General features: G+C 51.9%; 1 protein-coding gene across 20 annotated transcripts in view; it reads left to right on the top strand.

Moving 5' to 3' along the window:
• The window catches only part of PTPRS (protein tyrosine phosphatase receptor type S), a 247,577-nt gene that overhangs the window by 206,109 nt on the left and 21,904 nt on the right, over positions 1 to 19,564 (top strand). For 4 of the 20 annotated variants that reach the window (XM_075123316.1, XM_075123318.1, XM_075123320.1 and 1 more), the window contains 9 exons: positions 2,388 to 2,978; positions 3,667 to 3,764; positions 4,603 to 4,856; positions 6,385 to 6,478; positions 6,760 to 6,975; positions 9,807 to 9,964; positions 10,984 to 11,007; positions 13,678 to 13,790; positions 16,599 to 16,646. In XM_075123316.1, coding sequence (XP_074979417.1) covers positions 2,388 to 2,978; positions 3,667 to 3,764; positions 4,603 to 4,856; positions 6,385 to 6,478; positions 6,760 to 6,975; positions 9,807 to 9,964; positions 10,984 to 11,007; positions 13,678 to 13,790; positions 16,599 to 16,646 — 1,596 coding nt within the window. The remainder of the gene's footprint in view (positions 1 to 2,387; positions 2,979 to 3,666; positions 3,765 to 4,602; positions 4,857 to 6,384; positions 6,479 to 6,759; positions 6,976 to 9,806; positions 9,965 to 10,983; positions 11,008 to 13,677; positions 13,791 to 16,598; positions 16,647 to 19,564) is intronic. The other 16 variants (XM_075123326.1, XM_075123324.1, XM_075123323.1 and 13 more) reach the window with 8 other exon arrangements.

Here is a 19,564-nt window from a genome sequence, read left to right as displayed (position 1 = left end):
CTTTTCGTTTTCTCTTCCGTAGCCTTCCCCCCGATCCTTTGTCACTCATTCCCTCTGTCTTGTCGTCCTTTCTCATCTCTCACATTAGAATGTGCAGCAGAGTTGCGTCAGTCACCCAGTTCTGTTTTCTACAGCAGAGCAGCTATTACCCAAGACTCAAATTCTCCCAACTTGAAATAGCGTTCCCCCCCCCACCCACCCACCCCCAAAAAATGTTTCAAATGGCTCTGAAATGTTATCATCTCCTTTCCACTGTTGAGTCAATACACCTTCCAAGAGGAGAGATTTCTTTCTTTATCATTCAGGGCTAGGGGCTCAATTTAAATACTGTAATACATCCAATTTTCTCCTTTAGCATCCAACCCAATTGCAAAATAAAACACTTTTTTCCCTTTCCTTTCCCCACTCCCTCCAAATTATATTTGTGGTGCAAATGTAATATTTCCAGGCCTGGCTGATTATAGTAATGTTTGTGATAAAAACTGAGACATAAAGATAATGGCATTGTTTTTCTCTGTAATAACATTGTGTTTCTTAAGTGTTTCCAAAGGAGGTTTTCCCAGCAGCATTCACCAGCCATTCTCCAGTTGTTCAAAATGAATAAAACATTCATTTCAGGCAGCCCATGCCTGGGTGTTCACGTGTCTGGGCTGTTGCTTCCAACCAAGCAGGCTTCCCTGGTGTCCCCTGGTGCTGCCAGGGTCTCTGAGTGTGTCACACACACACTTGCCTTTCTGCCCAATGATGCCTTGCGTCAGCCAGGCCCAAAGCACCTTTCACATCCTCACCTGCATGACCCCAGCCAGATTAACTTCAGAGCTGGTTTGTGTTTCTCTGAAACCCGTTTCCTTCCCTTCTACCCTCTCCTCCCCTGCTTCCTCAACTGGGAGAGAGAAGGAAATTAGATCTTTAATAGAGAGGAGTGAGTGTAAACGACGCATGAGCTGCCGGAATTAATGCCCTCGCCACTCTGGCTCCGGTAACCCTGGGCCTGCATATGTAATCAAACCCGGGCCATTAGCTCATTTAGCATTCAGGCAGGGACAGGGCTCATTGGGCAGAGGCATCACCAAACTCCCACAATATCCCATAAACTCAGTAGAACTGACAGGTTGCGGAGGGCTGAGAACAATGTCCCTGTGATGTCCAGGAGGAGAGAAGCCGAACTGGGTAGACAGAGACTTGACTCTCCTCCACTTCACCCATATCTTGGGGTCTGTTTCCAGGCCCCGTTTGCCCCCATCTGTCTCTTCCCAGCTGGGTGATCAGATGGCTGCCAAACTTGCTTCGTGCCTGCTGCTCAGGACCCCAGGCTGCCCAGAAACTCGGCTTTCCCATTCTTCATTACTTCACCTTCAGCAACTCTGTGCTTTCCAGCTTGCTCCAGTCTATTTCTGTCCTGTTTTGCTGCCTGAGTTGTGTTGTCTAGTGGCTATAGCAGGAGGCTGGGAGACAGGACTCCTGGGTTCTCTCTTCCCAGCTCTGGGAGGCAGTCACATCTAGTTAGTACAACTGGGGGCTGGAAGCTGGCCTCCTGGGATCTGTCACTGAGTCCCCGTGGACCCTTCCTGCAGAACATTTTGGAGGGAGAGGGGGTTAAAGCATCAGAACTGTATGTCTAAACCGGACTCTGGAGTAGTACTTAGCACTTCAATAGTATGTTTCCTTTCCTAAATTGAAGCCTGGCAAATTCAAACCGGAAACAAGTGTCAATTTTAAGTGAGAGTAATTAACCGTTGGAACAATCTACCAAGGGGTGGGGGTGGATTCTCCATCCCTGACTGCTTTCAAATCGAGATGGGATGTTTTCCAAAGAGACCCGTTCTAGGAATTATTCTGGGGAAGTTCTCTGGCCGGTGTTATCAAGTCGGATCGCCTGTGTGATCACAGTGGTCCGTCCTGGTCTTGGAATCTATGGCTCTAAATGCTGTCCGAACATTAACCCAATCATCGTCACAAAGCTTCCTGTGAGGTGGGCAAACGTTAACATTCCTGTTTCAGACAGTGAGTCACAGAGAAGTCAAGGTAAATGCTTCCGAAAGTGGCCACTAATTTTGGGAGCCTGACTTGAGACACCCAGGGCCTGATTTTCAGGGCAACCGGTGGTCGGTGGCAGCCGGGTGTGCCTGGCCCTGCTGAATTCAGTCTTGAAGATGTCTTGAATTGGGCACTCAAAAATCAGCAGCCACTCAAAAGTGTTGGTCCACATGGCCTTGGGCAAGTCACTCCGCAAGCGAGCAGCAGAGCCAACAAGAGAAGCCAGGATTTCCTTGTGCCTACTTCGTGAGATAGCTCTGCCCTCTGACCCCTTCACCCAGCTTCTCCATCCCCTGTGTGAGGAGGAGAGCTGGCGCGGGACTGAGCTTGTCTTTTCTGTTCTCTCCCAGTTCCAGGGAAGCCCATCCTGTCCGTGCATCAGACTCAGGAGAATTCTCTCCTGGTGAAATGGGAGCCTCCCTTGGATGCCGAAGGCCAGGTCATGGGTTACCGGCTCCAATTCGGTCGACAGGACATAGATCCCCTATTCACCTTGGAGTTCACGGCCCAGGAGGATAAGTACACCGCCACCAACATCCACAAGGGCGCCACGTACGTTTTCAAGTTGGCCGTGAAAAGCCGGGCTGGCTTTGGGGAAGAGGCCGTGCAGGAGCTGACCATCCCTGAAGACATCCCCAAAGGTTACCCCCAAATCCTTGAGGCGAGCAACATCACCTCCATGTCGGTCCAGTTCGGCTGGCTGCCCCCCGTGCTGGCCGAGAGGAATGGAGCCATTGTCAAGTACACCGTAGCCTACCGGGAAGCCGGTTCCCCCGGCAACCCCTTGGAAAAAGACCTGTCCCCCTCCCCCGAGAACTCATACACGCTCAACGGCCTCAAACCCAACACCGCCTACGACGTTAAAATCCGGGCTCACACCAGTAAAGGGCCTGGGCCATACAGCCCGACCGTCCAGTATCGGACGTTCCTACTGGACCAAGGTAGGACTTACCGGTTTCTCCTCTCTCTCCTTGTAACCGGGGCTGGCGCCGGGAGGCAGAGAGCCGGGGCGGTCCAGCCAGCCTAGGACGGGCTGGTGAGTAAATGCAAAGCACTTGGTCTCACGCACGGGCCCCGCGCTCCTCTCTGCCTTCGTCAGGTAAGTCCCTTTTACTGCTTCCTTCCAAGTTAAGTCCAGGCGCCCTCCTGACTGGCCACAGGGGCAAGCCAGCCTTTCTCACAGGTGGGATGAGCCTTTTCTTCAGCTTTTGCAAGCCGCCACGCAGCCAGATGCCAAACGCAAACCCGGCAGAGGCTTGTCCTCAGCTGAGCCTGCTCCGACGTCCAGAGCCTGATTCGCCACAGCAGCTGCTCGGGCGCCCAGCGTTTCATGGGGGGTTTTGGCTTAGTGAGGCTGGGTGGGGTGGGGGGAGGCGGGATGTTTTTGGGCAGAGATCCTCCCCCACCCCGCCCATGGGTTAGGCTAGGGTTTGGCATGGGAAGGGGCGTCGGGGATGGGCCTCTGGCAAAACCCAAGCAGAGTGTGGAAGAGGGAGCAGGTCCTTCTGTTCCCTGCGTCAGTGCAGCCAGCCCCCTGCTGTCGGTATCTGATAGCCCCTCCGCTCTCTCTCTCCCCTACCCCATTCTTTCCCTTTCCCGCCCCCCTCCCTTTGCACTTTCTTCCAGCAGTTTTGCCCAAAAACTTCAAGGTGAAGATGGTGATGAAGACATCCGTCCTCTTGAGCTGGGAGTTCCCCGAGAACTACAACTCTCCCATCCCCTACAAGGCAAGTGGGACTAGGGACCCTGTCCCCATGGCCCACCTCTTGGGGGCTGTAGGGCAGCAGGGGGTAGAATTCAGAAATGGTATATTCAGGGTTAAACCCTCCTCCTCCCCTGAACCCAGCTGCCACGGGCACTCCTGGAGAGACGCTTATCTCCTGCTCGGGGTCCAGCAGCTCCCATGGGGAGTCTGACTGTGGGAAGCTCGTCTCCGTTACCTCTACGTCAACCCACCAGGGGCTTTTTGCAGTGTTTTGGAACACAGCCTCTTCTCCCTGCCCCCAAAAACTTTTCTGAGCGGCAATGAAGTACAGAGCTGGGGACTGAGATTTGGGACTCTTAGATTCTGTACCTGGATATGGAGGATGGGGAAGGAATATGGTCTAGTGGGTAGAGCTTGGAGCTTAAGAGACAGGACTCCTGAGTTGTGTTCCCAGCCACAGGCGGGGAGTGGTGTCTCATAGATGTGACTGGTGCGTTTGAGAATTGGTTTCATTCTCAGCTCTGCTGTTGAGTCCCTCTCACCTTGGGCAAGTCGCTCCAGTGGTCCGTGCCTCAGTTTCTCCATGTCTAAAATCAGAATACTGCTTCCCAGGGAAGTCATGAGGCTTCATCCCATGCCTGTGAAGTGCTGCAAGACCCAACGGAGGAGGGCACTATAGAAAGCCAAAGGAGTTTTGCGGTTGCTCCCCACCCAGACACTCGTTCCCATGTACGCAGCAGTTGCGTGGAGGGGTTAGCGGCTGAGCTGCAGGGGCAGTGCTGCTGGGGAGGGCAGGAGGCTCTGTGGTGTGGTGTTGCATAGAGGAGGCTGACTCCTATGGGTGCTCTGGCCTTGCTCAGATCCAGTACAACGAGCTGAACATTGATGTGGACGGCCGCACCACCAAAAAGCTTATCACCAATCTGAAACCCCGCACTTTCTACAACTTTGTCCTGACGAACCGGGGGAACAGCATGGGTGGCCTGCAGCAGAACGTGGCGGCCTGGACAACCACTGACATGCTGACCAAGAAGCCGGAGGTGACTCACAAGGCCGACGCGGATGGCAATGTGGTGGTGATCCTGCCGGACGTGAAGAGCTCGGTGCCTGTCCAGTAAGTTCCTATTATTGCAGTGAACGTAGTGGCGATAGATCATAACACACAGGGCCATGCAGGCAGCCACAGTACCCACAGAACGGGCACAGGCAGGGGCAGAGCAAACGTCTCCCTGCTAGCTGACCTGCAAGTGTGTCTCAACCGTGGTGTGGAGGAGCAGCCTCCCTGGGCTGAGAAGTGTTCATCTTCTGTGGCCCATTCAGTCCTTGGCTTGTCCACTGAGGCTACCAGCAAAGTTACCCACTAGCAGCAGGCGGGCACCACTGGCTCATTCCCCCATGGACCAGCAAACAGACCCCGGAGAGTCGGTCACTGCTGGCCCAGATTCAAGCTGGTGACGTAGGCGGTGTCCTTATTACGAGGCCTCCTTCATCTGTCCCATTTGCTTCATCTTGCGGCACCACAAGCCCTTGTAAGCTCAGAGGAAGGGGGCACTGGGTTGGGAATCACGAGACCCAGGTTTGATTCCTGTGTGACCTTGGGCAAGTCTCTGCTCGGGGCCTCATCTGACCGTGGGGATTAATAATCCAGCCTTTGTTGGGGGTGGGGGCAGGGGCTGATGGCCATCTGTGCTTTGGGAAACCTCCCCCTTGACTTGTAAACTGTCTGGGGACAAGGCCCCTCTGGTACGGCGCAGCCCTATGGGGCCTTGATCGCAGCGAGGATACCAATATTAAATAGCAGGGATACACATGATGATACTAACGAGGCAGAGATGCCTAGAACAGTTGATAGGAACTGCAAATTCCCCTGCAGCCCAGGGCCCGAGAGTGGGACGTGCCAGCTTCCGTGAGTCTGCTCCACTGCCTGTGCCCCTGCTCGGAAGCCACGAGAGAGACCGAATGATGGTTTCAAAGGCAGGCCTGCCAGGGAAGGAAGGACCCATGGGGCAAAAATAAAAGGGCCCCTGTTGCCAGGGTGGAAACTAGCTAGTGTTATACACCAAGCTAGGGGCTAAAAGTGAATGACTGGCTTTGGCTCTCCCTCCCCCATCCACATCGTCATGAGGGGCCTGGTGACCTGGGAACGTTGGATCCCAAGGCTTCTGCTGTAGCACGAACTGTGAGACAGCTGCCCACGGAAAAACGATTCGATGCAGTCGCAGGTGGGGGCTGGTTCATTTGCTGCAAGGTGCTCGCTCAGATCCTGCGGGGCTGCACAGAGGGTGGGTAGGCAGCCATGAGGGCGTGGTCCTTGGAGAGGAGGAAACGGCCGACCTCGACTCTACCAATGATGGTGTAAGTCAGGGATGCAGGGTGTCGGCCAGCAAGCGGCCTCCGCCTCCAGCCAGCGAGTGGGGGTGCGGATAGAGAGAGGCGGCGTGGGACCAACGTTGTCTTATAACCCCCATCATCATTGTGTTGCTCAGGGGCTTTCCCATCAGCAGCATGCCAGGGGTTCCTTCCATAACGAATGGTAATGCCAGGTAGAAAAAATAATATCCTAGGAAATATCCGCTCTGGGGGCTGTGTGAGATTCCGACCGGCAGCTTCATCCCTCTTGTTTTTTCCTTCCCGACTCTCAGGGCTTATTACATCGTGGTGGTGCCTTTAAAGAAATCGAGGGGGGGCCAGTTCGTGAACCCCGTGAGCAGCCCCGAGGAAATGGACCTGGAAGAGGTGAGCACTCGGTCAGCTCCGCTCCGATCGCAGGGAGAGGCACCTCTGCAGATGAGCAAATGGCTATAACCGACTGGGTGACGTGTGACGCACCATTGACCCCTTTCCTGGAAAGATCAGCCCCAAAGCAAAGAGAGTGGGGCAGGGTGAATCCCCCAGAGCATGTAGAACAAGCGGAGCTACTGTGTTCGCACTGAACCGTTCAATTCTCCCTCCCTTCCTCCTAGTCCTGGTGCACCGGAGCAGTTGGGTCTCAAGCGTTGCATTCTTTTCTTTTCCAGCTGATTCAGGACATCTCTAGGCTTCAGCGCCGGAGCCTCCGTCATTCCCGACAACTGGATTTCCCCAAGCCCTACATCGCTGCCCATTTCCGCACACTACCCTCCCACTTCATCCTGGGGGACGTGAAACACTACGACAACTTCGAAAACAAAGCCCTGGAGCCGGGACACAAATACGTCCTCTTCATCCTGGCGGTGCTGCAGGACTTGGAAGCTGTAAGTGTCTCTCGTTCCTCTGCTGTCTGTCTCTCTCAGAAGCTAGGGATCCTGCTGTCCCCTTATAGACCAGAATCAGCTGCTTCAGGTGAAATTACTTTGCAAGCCAGCCTGGGACCCGGCATGTACCATTTTTATGGCACTTGGGAACCATATTCCTCCAAGAACATTTTAAAATGGCTTTTGGGATGGTGGGGGCTACATTTTGAAAAGGTTTCCAAAAATCCACCTGGAAAATTTGTGAGCAGGGCTGTTTGCAGGTGCACATACCCTTGTCTGTAAACAAGCACTCACACGCAGGGCCAGGTAGCCAGGTGGCTCTGAGTGCGGAAGCAGTGGGTGAGTGCAATGCCCTTCAGTTTTACAGACGTGCTTCGGAAGGTGGTTTTTCACACTTGGGGAGAGCCCTGCAAATCTGCAGGTATCTGTGGACCATGTTTGCGGATCGGATGCAGATACAAATTTGGTATCCGCGCAGGGCTCTACACTTGGGCTCCAGATGTGAGTCTAGAACTGAGAGATACTGAAATATCAGCTCAGAGATCCCAACAACCAACCCTAACTTTGTTGCAAAAAGTGTCCCTCCCCCGAGCAGAGCAATAAACCCAGGCAGGCGTCCCGCTTTCACAGCAATGTGTCCTATGTGTGGGAAGCGTGAGCGGGGAGTGCCTTACCGAGAGAATCAGTTTAGCATGCTCTGGGTCCTGTTCTACATCTTTAGCAATCCTGTGAATTTCAGTGGCGGCGCACAAGCCTGAATTTGACCCTCTGTGAGCAGTTGCTTTAATATTCACCTGCCTTTTTTCCTGCTGCGAAATAGGAAACAGTCTAATACTTCATCACATTAAATTCCTCTGCAGAATTGTAGTGAGAAGTTATTGCAATCGTGTTTTTAAAGTGGGGGTGGCTGGAAATAAATATTTAGTTGTCTATTTAATATTAAAGGATTAGGCTGACACACCTGGGAACGGATTTCCCAATCGGATTACTCCTGCTTGTGGTAATTTCTGCTTTAAGGACGAGGTCCTGCACAGTCACTAGCAATGGGCTGAAATAACAGCAGCCATCCTCGGTGTCTGTGGACAGGAACAGCCCCTTCCTCCAAATGCCCGGGGAGGGGGAGTTTCAGGGAAGCCCGCTTGCTCTGGGGGAGTGAGCACAAAGCTGCGTGCCACTCACCTGTGAGTGGTCATCCTGCCCCAGCTACCGACTCAGTTATGTCACCGCTCTGTGCCTCAGTTTCCCCTTCTGTACAATGGGGGTGATAACACCTCTCTCATGGTGGGGTGGGTGTCGTAACATTTGTAAAGCCTTGACAAGGGAAAGTGCTAAGTGAGTGTTTGATATTATTCTGATCTCTTGAGTTGCGTGCCAAGAGGGCATTTCCATGGAATTGGGGCCTGTCTGGAGAACACTTCAATCTCTTCGGTCACTCGATTACAGACCTAAAAGTGGCAATTCTTCAACAAAAAAAGTTCAGAAACAGACTCCAACGAAAGACTGCTGAATTGGAATTAATTTGCAAACTGGATACAATTAACTTAGGCTTGAATGAAGACTGGGAGTGGATGGGTCATTACACAAAGTAAAACTATTTCCCCATGTTTATCCCCCCCCCCCCCCCCACCGCTACCTCAGACGTTCTTGTCAACTGCTGGCAATGGCCCACCTTGATTATCACTACAAAAGGTTTTTTTTTTTCTCTCCTGCTGATAATAGCTCACCTTAAGTGATCACTCTTGTTACAGTGTGTATGGTAACAGCCATTGTTTCATGTTCTCTGTGTATATAGATCTCCCCACTGTATTTTCCACTGAATGCATCCGATGAAGTGAGCTGTAGCTCACGAAAGCTTATGCTCAAATAAATTTGTTAGTCTCTAAGGTGCCACAAGTCCTCCTATTCTTTTTGCTGGAGACATGAGAAGCTTTTGGCTAAGAGGGCTCTGCTGTAATGGACGATGTGTGGTAGCATTTTCCATCCAGCCGAACCCCTAATAGAGTGAATGTACAATGGTTCTCTAGAAGGCAGGCAGCCTCCCCTGGGGTGGAGCGTGTCAGTAGTTCTGTACTGGGAGTACAGCCTAGGCTGAGGAGAGGGAAGGAGAGAAAAATTCTGTTTATTAATTTGTACTTAGTGGGGGGGGGAGTTGCCATGTCATTCTGTGTCTCAGTATTAATCCCGTCTTTACTCCTTTCCCCCTCCCCCATTTCAACGTAATCCTGGCTGAGCGCCAAATCCAGAGGGTGAGGTGAGGAATTGGAGGTAGAGTGGGGAGAGGCCGCTGGGTTAGTGTGAAATGGAGGCCTGCACAACCTGTTCTGAAGCAGCTGGTGCTGACTGCGTTGGAGACAGGATATGGGACTAGATCACTGGTTCTCAGCCTATTTACCATTGTGGGCCGCATCCAGTATTACCTGTATGGCCCTGAGGATGTCACATGGGCCGAAGCTGTGTGCTGATTGGGCCGCAAGCAGCCCACGGGCCGCAGGTTGGGAACCACTGGACCAGATGGACCTTGGGCTAAGCCAGTCTGGCCGTTCATGAGAACGTGGGGTCTCCTTGGTCCATCTAATCTAGCATCCCGTCGGATAGTGTCTAGATCAGTTCCTTCAGAGGCAGGTGCAAGAACTCACCTACTGGACAGCTATGGGGAAAGTTGCTCATAGAGGAAGTTGCTTCTTAACCCCATGTGCTAGTGGTTGGTGCCTGCCCCAAAGCTTGTGGGCCTATCTCCCTTATAAGGGCTTCTCTTCTGGAATGAAGCTGGGGCTGTTCCCAGGCCCACACCTCTTTCTGAATGCTGTTTTATTATGTTTTGTGTTTTCCAGACATTCGCAGCTAGTCCTTTCTCCGACCCGATCCAGCTGGACAACCCCGACCCGCAGCCAATCATCGACGGAGAGGAGGGCTTGATATGGGTCATCGGGCCAGTCCTCGCCGTGGTCTTCATCATCTGCATCGTCATCGCCATCCTGCTCTACAAAAAGTAAGGGTCGTCTCTGTGCCCACTCCCAGGAGCTCAAGAGCATTGCACGCTCTGTCTCAGAGTCGCTGGGCTGAGGGTGCGGCTCTTGGTCAGAGCTACAGAGCAACGCGCTGGGGAAAGGGATCACCTGGTTCAAATCCAGCCCAGGTCCATAGTCAATAAAGCCATGTCCATGTAGTGGTAGTTCAGTGGCCTCGAATGAAACGGGTTTGGCAGATCTCAGCCCAGTTCCTAGAGGACAGAGGTTCACATTGGGCGATTCCCCTCTGGTTCAGCACGGGGGGATGTGGAGGAATGTTCTGCTGATGCCCACAGCCCCTCCAGTGTGTGGGTAAACAGAGGCCTCCAGGGCTCTGTCTGGTGCTCTTCACGCAAGCCCACGGATCAAAGCATTAGGCTGCTTCTCCAGCTGGGGGCGGGAGGGGGGATATAGAAGAGATGAGAAGAGGAGCAGTGGGGGTGCAACGTGCTTTTGTGGGAGGCTCCTTGAAAGCCACCCACCTTCCCTCATGCAGCCAGCCACCAGAGCAGCTCACGAGCACAGAGCAGCAAGTTCCGGCAGCAGCCTGCTATCCCGACCTTTGTGTATCGGCTCCCAGGGCTCTTGGCTCAGCTACAGGAGCACCCAGGTCCAGCCCGACCATGTGCAGAGTGCCGGGGTGGGGGGAAAGGGAGGGGGAATGGCCAGAGAAAAAGGACTGGGCCGGGGGGGAAGCCAAGGAAGGGGGGATGACAGAGACTGTGCCAGCACAAGTCACAGAGTGACACTGGTAGCAGGGGCACCCGGCATACAGGCTCTGCCAGTCAGGCTTTGCCATGCTCTCTCTTTCATCTGCCTGGAGATTTCTGCCCATGCCCTTGGGGATGTTCTTAGGCACCCGCCTTTGCTTTATCCCCACTGGGTTTGAAATGTCTGTTGGTGGCGCTCCGAGCTGGGGATCTCGCCTTTCCGTGTGTGTCATGGGGGTTCACGCTCCGTTCTAACCCCAACGTTTGTCTTTTCTTCCTTCCACTTACTGCTCCCCGGACAGCAAACCAGACAGGTAAGAGCACCAGGTTTGGCATCTCTGTAGATCCCCACCACACCGGACTGGCTGTGCCTTGGGGCAGAGATCTCTGCCCACATGATGACTTGTCTCCTGCCCTTGGCACTCCCACTGTCCTAAAGGACATCGGATACCAAGATCTCACAGGCGCATTTGTGCCAGCGGAAAGGCAGAAGGGGCAAAGGGAAGCCCAGCTGCCTGTTCAGGATAGGGTGGCCCCTCTTCAAGCCAAAGCCAAATCCTGCTTGGAGGAGGATGAGGGTGGCCGTAAATGTTGGGTTAATGGAGCAGAGACGCACCTGCTCATGTTGCAATCCAAGCCGAATGCAGGGCCAGGGGATGTCTACTCTCCCTGTCCGATGGCTCTGTGCTGACTTTCCCTGAAACTCTGGGAGTCTTTCCAGCCATTTCCAAGGCTGTGAGCTAGAAATAACTCACAGGCTTGGCCATGAGTATTCTGGCTCCAGTCAGAAGCAGCAGTGAATGAAAGTGCAGTGCCGTGATTCCCAAGCAATGCTCCTTGTAGAGCAGGCTGTGCTTATCACACTGCCCCAAGCTACTAGGGGCTTTAAAAGACAACTAAAAATGCATTCAACGCTCTCCACCTCTGTGTAGGTAATGGCATCTCTGTAGCTGCAGCAGGCATGGGAGACTGGGGGGTTTCTGTGCCGTGCAGACTGGGAAGGGGGGTGGCCATGAAGTGACCTGGGCTACAACGATACATGAGATTCTCAGTTGGCAACGAGGCAGAGAAAGTTCCTAAATAGACTGAGAAGCAAATCTTATTTCTTTCTGCTTCAGAGCCGTGGGTAGAACAGCCTGTGCTTTGCAGGTGCTCCTGTAGACTCCAGCTCCTGGGGCTTAAAATCCCTTGGCCGAGACCAGAACTTGTCTACACACAGAGTTGCACTGGTGTGACTTGAAACCAGTACAGTTAAAGGTGTGCAAAAGGCTGGGTGGACACATTTATTTCGGTTTAAACCAGGTTTATTTTGGTTTATCTTAAGTCCGTTAGGCTTTGTCTACGCCCACAGCTGCACTGGTTTAACTAAAGATGGGATTTTTAAACTGATTTAGTTAAATTGGTGCAACTTTAGCCTGGGGTACACGAACAGATTAGGTCGGTTTAACTACATCAGTCAGGTGTGAAAAATCCACATTCTGGAGTGGCGCAGTTAAGTTAAAGCGACCTAAGTCCTTGTGTAGACAGTGCTAGTGCGTGGAAGAATTCCTCCATCGACCTGGCTACCACCTCTTGGGGAGGTGGGTTGCCTACACCAATGGGAGAATCTCTCCCGTCAGCGTAGGTAGTGTCTACACTTAAGTACTACAGCCATGAAGCCGCAGCAGCCCAGCTGTGCCCACTGTAGCATTTTAAGCGAAGAAAAGCCCTTTGTGTGTGGACGCTCTTAAATCAATTGAACCCTGGTTTCTGTTGGCCTAGTTTGCCCCTGTAAATTTGCTAAACCAATGTAAATAGTTTTAAACCTATATGAGTGTCCATTTAGGCATTTGCATTGGTTTAACTAAATCAGGGCAAGTTTATGTGTAGACAAGTCCAAACAGGAGTGGGAACAAGTTAAGCTAAACTAAAATAAGGCACTCAAGCTGAAGTAGGCTTTGTTTAGACTGGAATGTTGCACCTGTTTAACTTCTATCAGTTTTTAAACTAACATATCTAAACTGGTGCCAAAGCCTGTGTGGACATGCATATTCTGATTTAAGAGTGTCTTATTTCAGTTTGACTTAAACCGATTTCTGTTCAATCTAAACTAAACCAAATTAAGCATGTCCACGCAGCCTTTGGTACCAACAAAACTAAATCAGTTTAAAATCACACCTTTAGCAGGGCAACTCTTTCATGTAGACAAGAACCTTGGAGCGTCCACCCAGGGATTAGCTCCGGTTTAATTAAAACAGTGTACGTTTGTGTGTAGATAAGGCTCGGTAAATGACCAGTGCTGTAAATGAAGTTGCCAGTGTACGTTAAGTTGCAGCTGCGCCATTGTAAGGTGCACTGTGTAGCCACTCTTTATCACCGAGATAGAGCTCTCCTGGCGACAAAATAAAATCACCTCCAGCGAGGGGTGGTAGCTTCATCCCCGGGAGCGCGGCTCCCGCCGACGGAGTGCTGTCCACACCAGTGCTTTTCATCCTTCAAACTTTTATCCTTCGGGGGATGGGGTGTTTTTTCAGACCCCTGAGCGACAAAAGTTTTAACGACGAAAGTGCCAATGTAGACATCGCCTGAGTTGAGTGTGTGCAACTTGCAAACGGAGAAGATGGAAAGAGGCTTTAGCAGAAAAGCCACTCACGTGGGGTTTAAGGTAAAGCCCCCTGATATACAGAAGCCTGTCAGGTGCCTTTGCAGCCGTATGCCTCGACGTATGATGGAGTAGCTTCCAGGACGTTGCTATTGGCTTGAAGGGTCATTGGGAGAACGCCACATCCACTGAGAGCCACAGGAGTGCAAGTCGCATTCTTTGTGCCTTGCACCCATTTTCTGAGCCAGTAGGTCATTCAGGACATGGCTGCATTTGGCTCAGCCTCGCCTGAGAGTGGCACCCACTTACACCACGTCCGTACTCGGCTGCTGGCCTGCCCGAGTCAGTTGGAAACGCAGAAAGGGCCCCAAACCAACAGGCTTTCTACTTTGGTTTTTAAAAGCAAACGGAAAGACTCCGAGCCGCGGACCAAATGTCTCCTGAACAACGCCGAGATCACTCCTCACCACCCCAAGGACCCGGTGGAGATGAGACGCATCAACTTCCAGACTCCAGGTAACTGGCTGCAAACCAGCCTCTCTCCCTAGGAAAGAGAAGTGGAGTGACTGCCCTTCCCCCAGTCCCTTCCTGCCTGCATTAAGGCTATTGCAATGCTGTCTCTGCTGCAATCCAACTCTAGTCAAATACACAATGGAGAAATTTCTTGAGCCCTGTCTATGCTAAGCGAGAGTGCTGCAAGAAATCCATGCTTGGAGCCCTCTGAGGTGGCAGCATCTTGTGTCTCCGCACAACAGCCACTCCAGCCATTGTGAATGGGTTGTACCAGACAGCTGCAATGGCTGGAACTACTGTAGCTGTGGTCCAACTGGACTGGTGCAGCCCGGGTTAGATAGGCAGCCATGAGCATTGGAGCTGCCCCGACTTAGCCAGTCCTCCTGACTCAATCTTGTAATGCAGTGCCTAAGATTTGGAAATTACCCAAGGGCCCCAGGGATAGGAGCTACAGGATTCCCAGAATGCACCAGTGCAAGCACATCTGTCACGGGCACTGTGTGCTGATGCACCAGAATAGTTCTTCAGAAACAGCTCTGTCGTGCGGACACATGAATCCATCACAAGGAGAAGCAAGACAAGCAGTTGTTCATGCAAGCAAATGCCCCGACAGCCTTTTCTCGCTTAGTGTAGACACCCTCTCTTGGGGGGGGGGGGGGTTCCTGCTGGTCTCCTTCCCCAGCTAGTAAAACACTTACCCACCTTGTAGAGAGGCACCAGGCACCCTCCCTTCTACACCTACGGGCCTCCGTACACGTGCATGGGTCAGCTGCCTGCATGGCAACTCTGCAAGCCTCCACCAACATGCATCCAGCACGGGCACTTCCCCACATAGAGGGACACCCGCACTGCTGCACAGAACAGTGCCTGCAGGCTGGCCCGCTGCGTGGCTGGGGGGTCCCCACAGCAGGAGGAGTTGGAAAGGAATTTGTTGTGCTGTTGGGGCTGGTTGTCATTTTTGCTGTTTTGTGCTCGTTAGTAATGTTTCTGCAGCTCCCCCCTGCCCATCTCTGTCCTTGGGATTGCCTCAGCTTTCTCAGGGGAGAGGGGGAGCTGAGAAGTTGGTAGCTAATCAGAGGGCAAGGATTGCTGCTGAGCCCTAGGGCAGTGCTCAGTTCAGATTCCCACAGCGAGGAGATGGGAGCCGCCTTCCCCAGGGTCAGTCCCAGCAGCCCAAGCTTTGTGGCTGGGTAGGGGCTGAACCTCCTTAGGTAGCAAAGGCAACGGGTTCAAAGCAGCCCCTGGAGACTGAACACACAGGAAGATTCAGTAGCAGCCAGAGTTGTCGTGAACTCTGGTCCAAACTCCGCTCTGTTCCACTAGTGTCAATCCAAAGTAACTGCAACGGAATCAGTAGAGTTACTCTGGATTTACAGCAATTCAGCTGAGAGCACAATGGGTCCCAGGCTGGTACCGCTCCTTACTGCTGCCTCTCTGCTGGGGCATGGAGTCCAGTGTGCCCTTGCAGTCCTCCTGCAGCCTGAATCCCAGAGGTGGGGATGGTGCCCAGTGTTGCTTGGAGAGCTTGGGTTATTGCGGCTCTGTCTGACCTTCCACCCTTCGTAGAAGCAGTTTCCCAGAAGAGCTCCAGCTGCAACTGGCAGCAGTTCACTTTGCGTTAAAGGAACTGTTTCCAAGTGCCCACTGGGGAAACGTGCTTTATGACGGGTGCAAATGGGACGCTCCACAGAGCAGCTCCTGTTGTGCAGGGAGGGTGAATTCATCCCTGGAGTAACTCCATTCATACCAGTGCCTCTACCCCAAGGAAGAATGAACCTGGAGCGAGAGGGGGCTGGAGTTTGCACATCTGGGCATCGAGCTTAGGGTGCCCACTTCCCCCAGGCATTCTGGCACCTAGGTATCGATTGACGCATCCACAGCTAGGCTCCATGTGCAAACAGAGGCCAGCACGTGAGAGAAGTTCTCCGGACAGGAGTCATTTCCATCTCAGCCCTAGCCAGCAAGCTCAGAAGAAGCTAGTCAGTCTCAGTGTAATAGCTGATGTATTCTTTATTGGGAGACTCTTTCCTGCCCTTGCAGAGGGATGGCTTGATCAGAAAGCCGCTTTCCATCTCAGACTGTTGTAGGCCAGCAGTTCTGTTCCCCATTGGCCAGTGCAGGAGTGGTCTCTAGTGTGTCCTTCAGGGAAGTGTGCAATGTAGTTTTAAATGGCCCCGGCCATAGAATCGTAGGACTGGAAGGACCTCAGTAGGTCATCTAGTCTAGTTCCCTGCACTCAAGGCCGGTGATGCTTCCAACTTCCCTTGGGGAACCATTGCACAAAGAGAGCTTGGCGGTGGTGACTTTATCTTAATACTTACCTGATAATCCAGGCGGGGATTTTCAAAGAAGCCTAAATGAGTCAGCTACCCAGCTCCCACTGAATTTCCGTGGGAGGTGGGTGTTCCTTTGAATATGCCAGCCTGCAGTGTGCCGATGGTGAGGAGAGATCCATGGCTCAGGTTGCAGGTGGGAGACTCTCTGGGTACATGCAGCCACTAAAATAAAATCTAGTCTGGCACAAAGACCGGCTCCTGCCCTGTTCTCTGTAAAGGCTCCCTGTGATCCAGAGAATCTTCATTCTGTCCCCAGTAGCAAATGAGGGACTGGGGGGATCCACACATGGGGTTGGGGGCAATAAAGCACTTTTCAGTGGCCCTGCCCCTACCGAATCAGCACAAAAAATTAACTTTTCATTTCCTCTTAAATTTATGTTGCTTTTTCCGTTTGATTAGCATGAAATTTAAAAAAAAAAAAAAAGAAAGAAAAAAAGTGTATTTTTATTTATTTATTTTTTACTGTTTTCTGCAGATTCTGGTCTGAGCAGCCCTCTCAGTGACCCTGAGTTTGACTTTGAAAGTTAGTTCCTGTGTGTTTTTGTTCCTGTTGGTTTACATTTTTTCCCCTTTTGTTGGTTTGTTTCTTTTGTCGTTTTTTCTTTTGTTTTTTGTTTTGTTTTTTTCCCCGTTTTTCACTGAACTCTGTATGTCCCTGTGGCGCTTGCCATCTCATCCCTTCCTGTGCCATTTGTTTGTCTGACCGCGCTTCCAGTTTTACAGTACCAAACTCAGGCCTTGTCAAAGTGACAGTAATGGCGACAGTAACATAGGGACGGAGTTCCTAGTGGCTGACTTAAGAGACGCTGTCCGTCCCTCTGTCTGTCTCGTTCTCTCTCAGGAGATAATTCTGGGTTTCAAGGCTCCCGTGTTAAAGGTGTTTCAAGTCTGAACTTAGAACAGTCCTCAAAAGCTCGGCTAAATGTGCATCATTCTGATCCGTGGGAGAAAGCAGCTCTATGTACACTGGTCTGCATGTGTGTTTGTTGCTCCATTGTATGGGTAAAGGGAAGACTGTAGCCAAAGACCATACTCCTCCGCTCTCCTCTTAAGAGACCTGCACCGACACCCTTTTATGACAAACTAGGGAAAAGGCCATTTCCAGTACCTGGCAGCTGCTCGACACTCACCTGGAAGCTCAGTCCTCTGTCTATGGTCTGCACCTCCGTTGGGTTTCATTAAAAGCACCCTCCAACTGCAGGGGAGTTTGCTAAGATAAACAAGCTGTGGCCCGCACCAGATGTTCGGGTGATGTTTCTGCGGAGTTGTCTGGTACACAGGAGTGGAGTGATAAGATTAGAGAGGCTCAAGTGATTGAAATGCTAGATGAGACCTGCTCTAAGACTTTGACCAGGTAGAAGCTGGGATCCAGGCTCCTAAGTCCTTTTGGCATGTTAGGCAGTTACTTACCCTTGGCTAGGTGCTTCCAACACACGCTGACTTCAGCAGGAGCTGCCGATGCAGCTCTAGAGCCTTTGCCTGGAGTCCTAGATGTTGGGGTTGGAACAGGCCTCTAGACAATTTAGTCCATTGTTGGCACTGAGCTGAAAGGACCCTCTCCTCTCGATACAGGGGTGGTCCCAGATGAACCCATCTGTGCTCCTCTGCGAAATGACGTTACCAGCTGCTTGCTTAATCCAAACCCATATCTTTCCTCTCCCCCTCGACACAGTGCATTTCAGGATCTTACGGAAAACCCTGATGTGCCTGGCAGCCTGGCCAGGAAAGTGTTTACTCATTTAAGAGAATTCCAGCCTATTTTCCTTATAAAGAACCCTCGGAATTGATCTGACATGGGGATGTCTGCCCTAGGAGACCAGGAGAGAAGCCAGTTCCCAGGCACTCTCAGCTGTTGGTTTATGAATGTGGGGGGTGGGCAGGGACACACTGATGCAGGGAGCCTGAGATGTCTGAGGCTGGATAAAGGCTGAGGCTTTTCGCTGGAACTCTGACAAAGGAAACATCTCCTCAAATCCATTAAAGGAGAATGTGACTTCCGTGGTGCAGATCTTGGATGGGGCCTTTCCCATCATCCTCTGTGTGATGGGATGGACAGGAACCTCATACTGGGACCAAATAGCCTGTGACCCTTTGGTTTTCTTGCTTTTTTTTTTTTTTTTTTTTTTTTTGCTCCTGTTATTTTTTTTAACCTGTATATTTATTGTTTGGGATTTAATTTACGACTCTGTTTCTAATTGCACTTCAGCTAATAATCTGAAGCTCCTCCCAGCAGAGTCAGATTCAGGTGGTGGCAGCTGGCCCATATGCTGGCTGCCTGCCTCACTGCCTCCCACCCCAGGTGGGAGGAAGTCAGCAGGAGGAGTAACGTGTACAGATCTGGAAACAATTTATTATGTTGCCAGTGGTGGTTCTGAATAGAACTCAATTTGCTCTAATGATCAAGGGAAGTTTCTGGCCCTCTGCAGCACCTACCTCTTACTCTCAGAAAGGGCAGAAGGAGAAAGCGAGGGTTCTGTGCTGAATGTTTGTTATAATGTTAGTATAGTGCGTCACTTCTTCTATACATGGAGAGGCTGCCCCTTGGCCAAAAGGGTCCCAAAGCTCTTTATGAGCTAGATGTAGATGAAGGAAACACTTCACTTCCACCACTGAAACACAGCTGTCTCTGGGGCGGAACGCAGGAGACTCTCTTGTCTGAGGACAGCAAGAGGTGTGTAGAGAATCAGGCAAGCTAGAAACCCACTGGCTGTGACTCCTTCCTTCCACGAGCCGGGAGAAATGTTCTAGCCTGACCCAGTTGGGCCTGACAGGCCATACTGGTCCAGCTTACCTTCCATATACCTTTTGCCTCCTGGTTTTATTTTTTCTTATCCTCCGTGTCTCCATTTTCTGCCTAGCTGTCCAATTCCGGAAGGGATGATTAGTTTGGGAACAAAGGCATCTGACTTGGGATGCCGATCTGGGCCAAGCCCTCTTCTGTCTGTGGTGAGCCCAGTCTGTGGCCTGGGGAGTGAAAAATACACTGTAAAACTGAGGATTGTCATGCTTGCTTTGCCATCTCTGTGCTGAGTTTTCAGAGTAACTGACCATGCTGCTGCCGCCGCTACTTACTTTGTCACACACGCCACCAACGGGGCTCGAAATTCTCCATGGCTCCCACCTCCCCTACTCCCCTTTCCATTCGGGGTGGGGGGCAACGCAGTGGCTTCTCAAAAGGTTGCCCGTGTCTTGGCTGGCAGGCAGCGGAGTGGAGATGCTGCTGGAACGAGGGCCCAGATCTTCCCAGGTGTTTAGCTGCCTCATTCCCATTGCAATCAGTGGAAGTTAGGTGCCTCAATACCTTTGCAGTGTCTCGGACAGGGTGATTTGATGCAGGTGAGCAGTGCCTGAAAAGCTTCTCCACGCAGGTTTCTATTTGAGCGCTTGAGAGCAAGGGATGGTGGTGTGAGGCCCCACTGTGTGAACCTGAGTTCACACTCC

This window comes from Caretta caretta, chromosome 25, assembly GCF_965140235.1.
Source record: "Caretta caretta isolate rCarCar2 chromosome 25, rCarCar1.hap1, whole genome shotgun sequence".
Classification (NCBI taxonomy): Eukaryota; Metazoa; Chordata; order Testudines; family Cheloniidae; genus Caretta; species Caretta caretta.
This window is presented reverse-complemented; position numbering and strand designations above follow the sequence as displayed.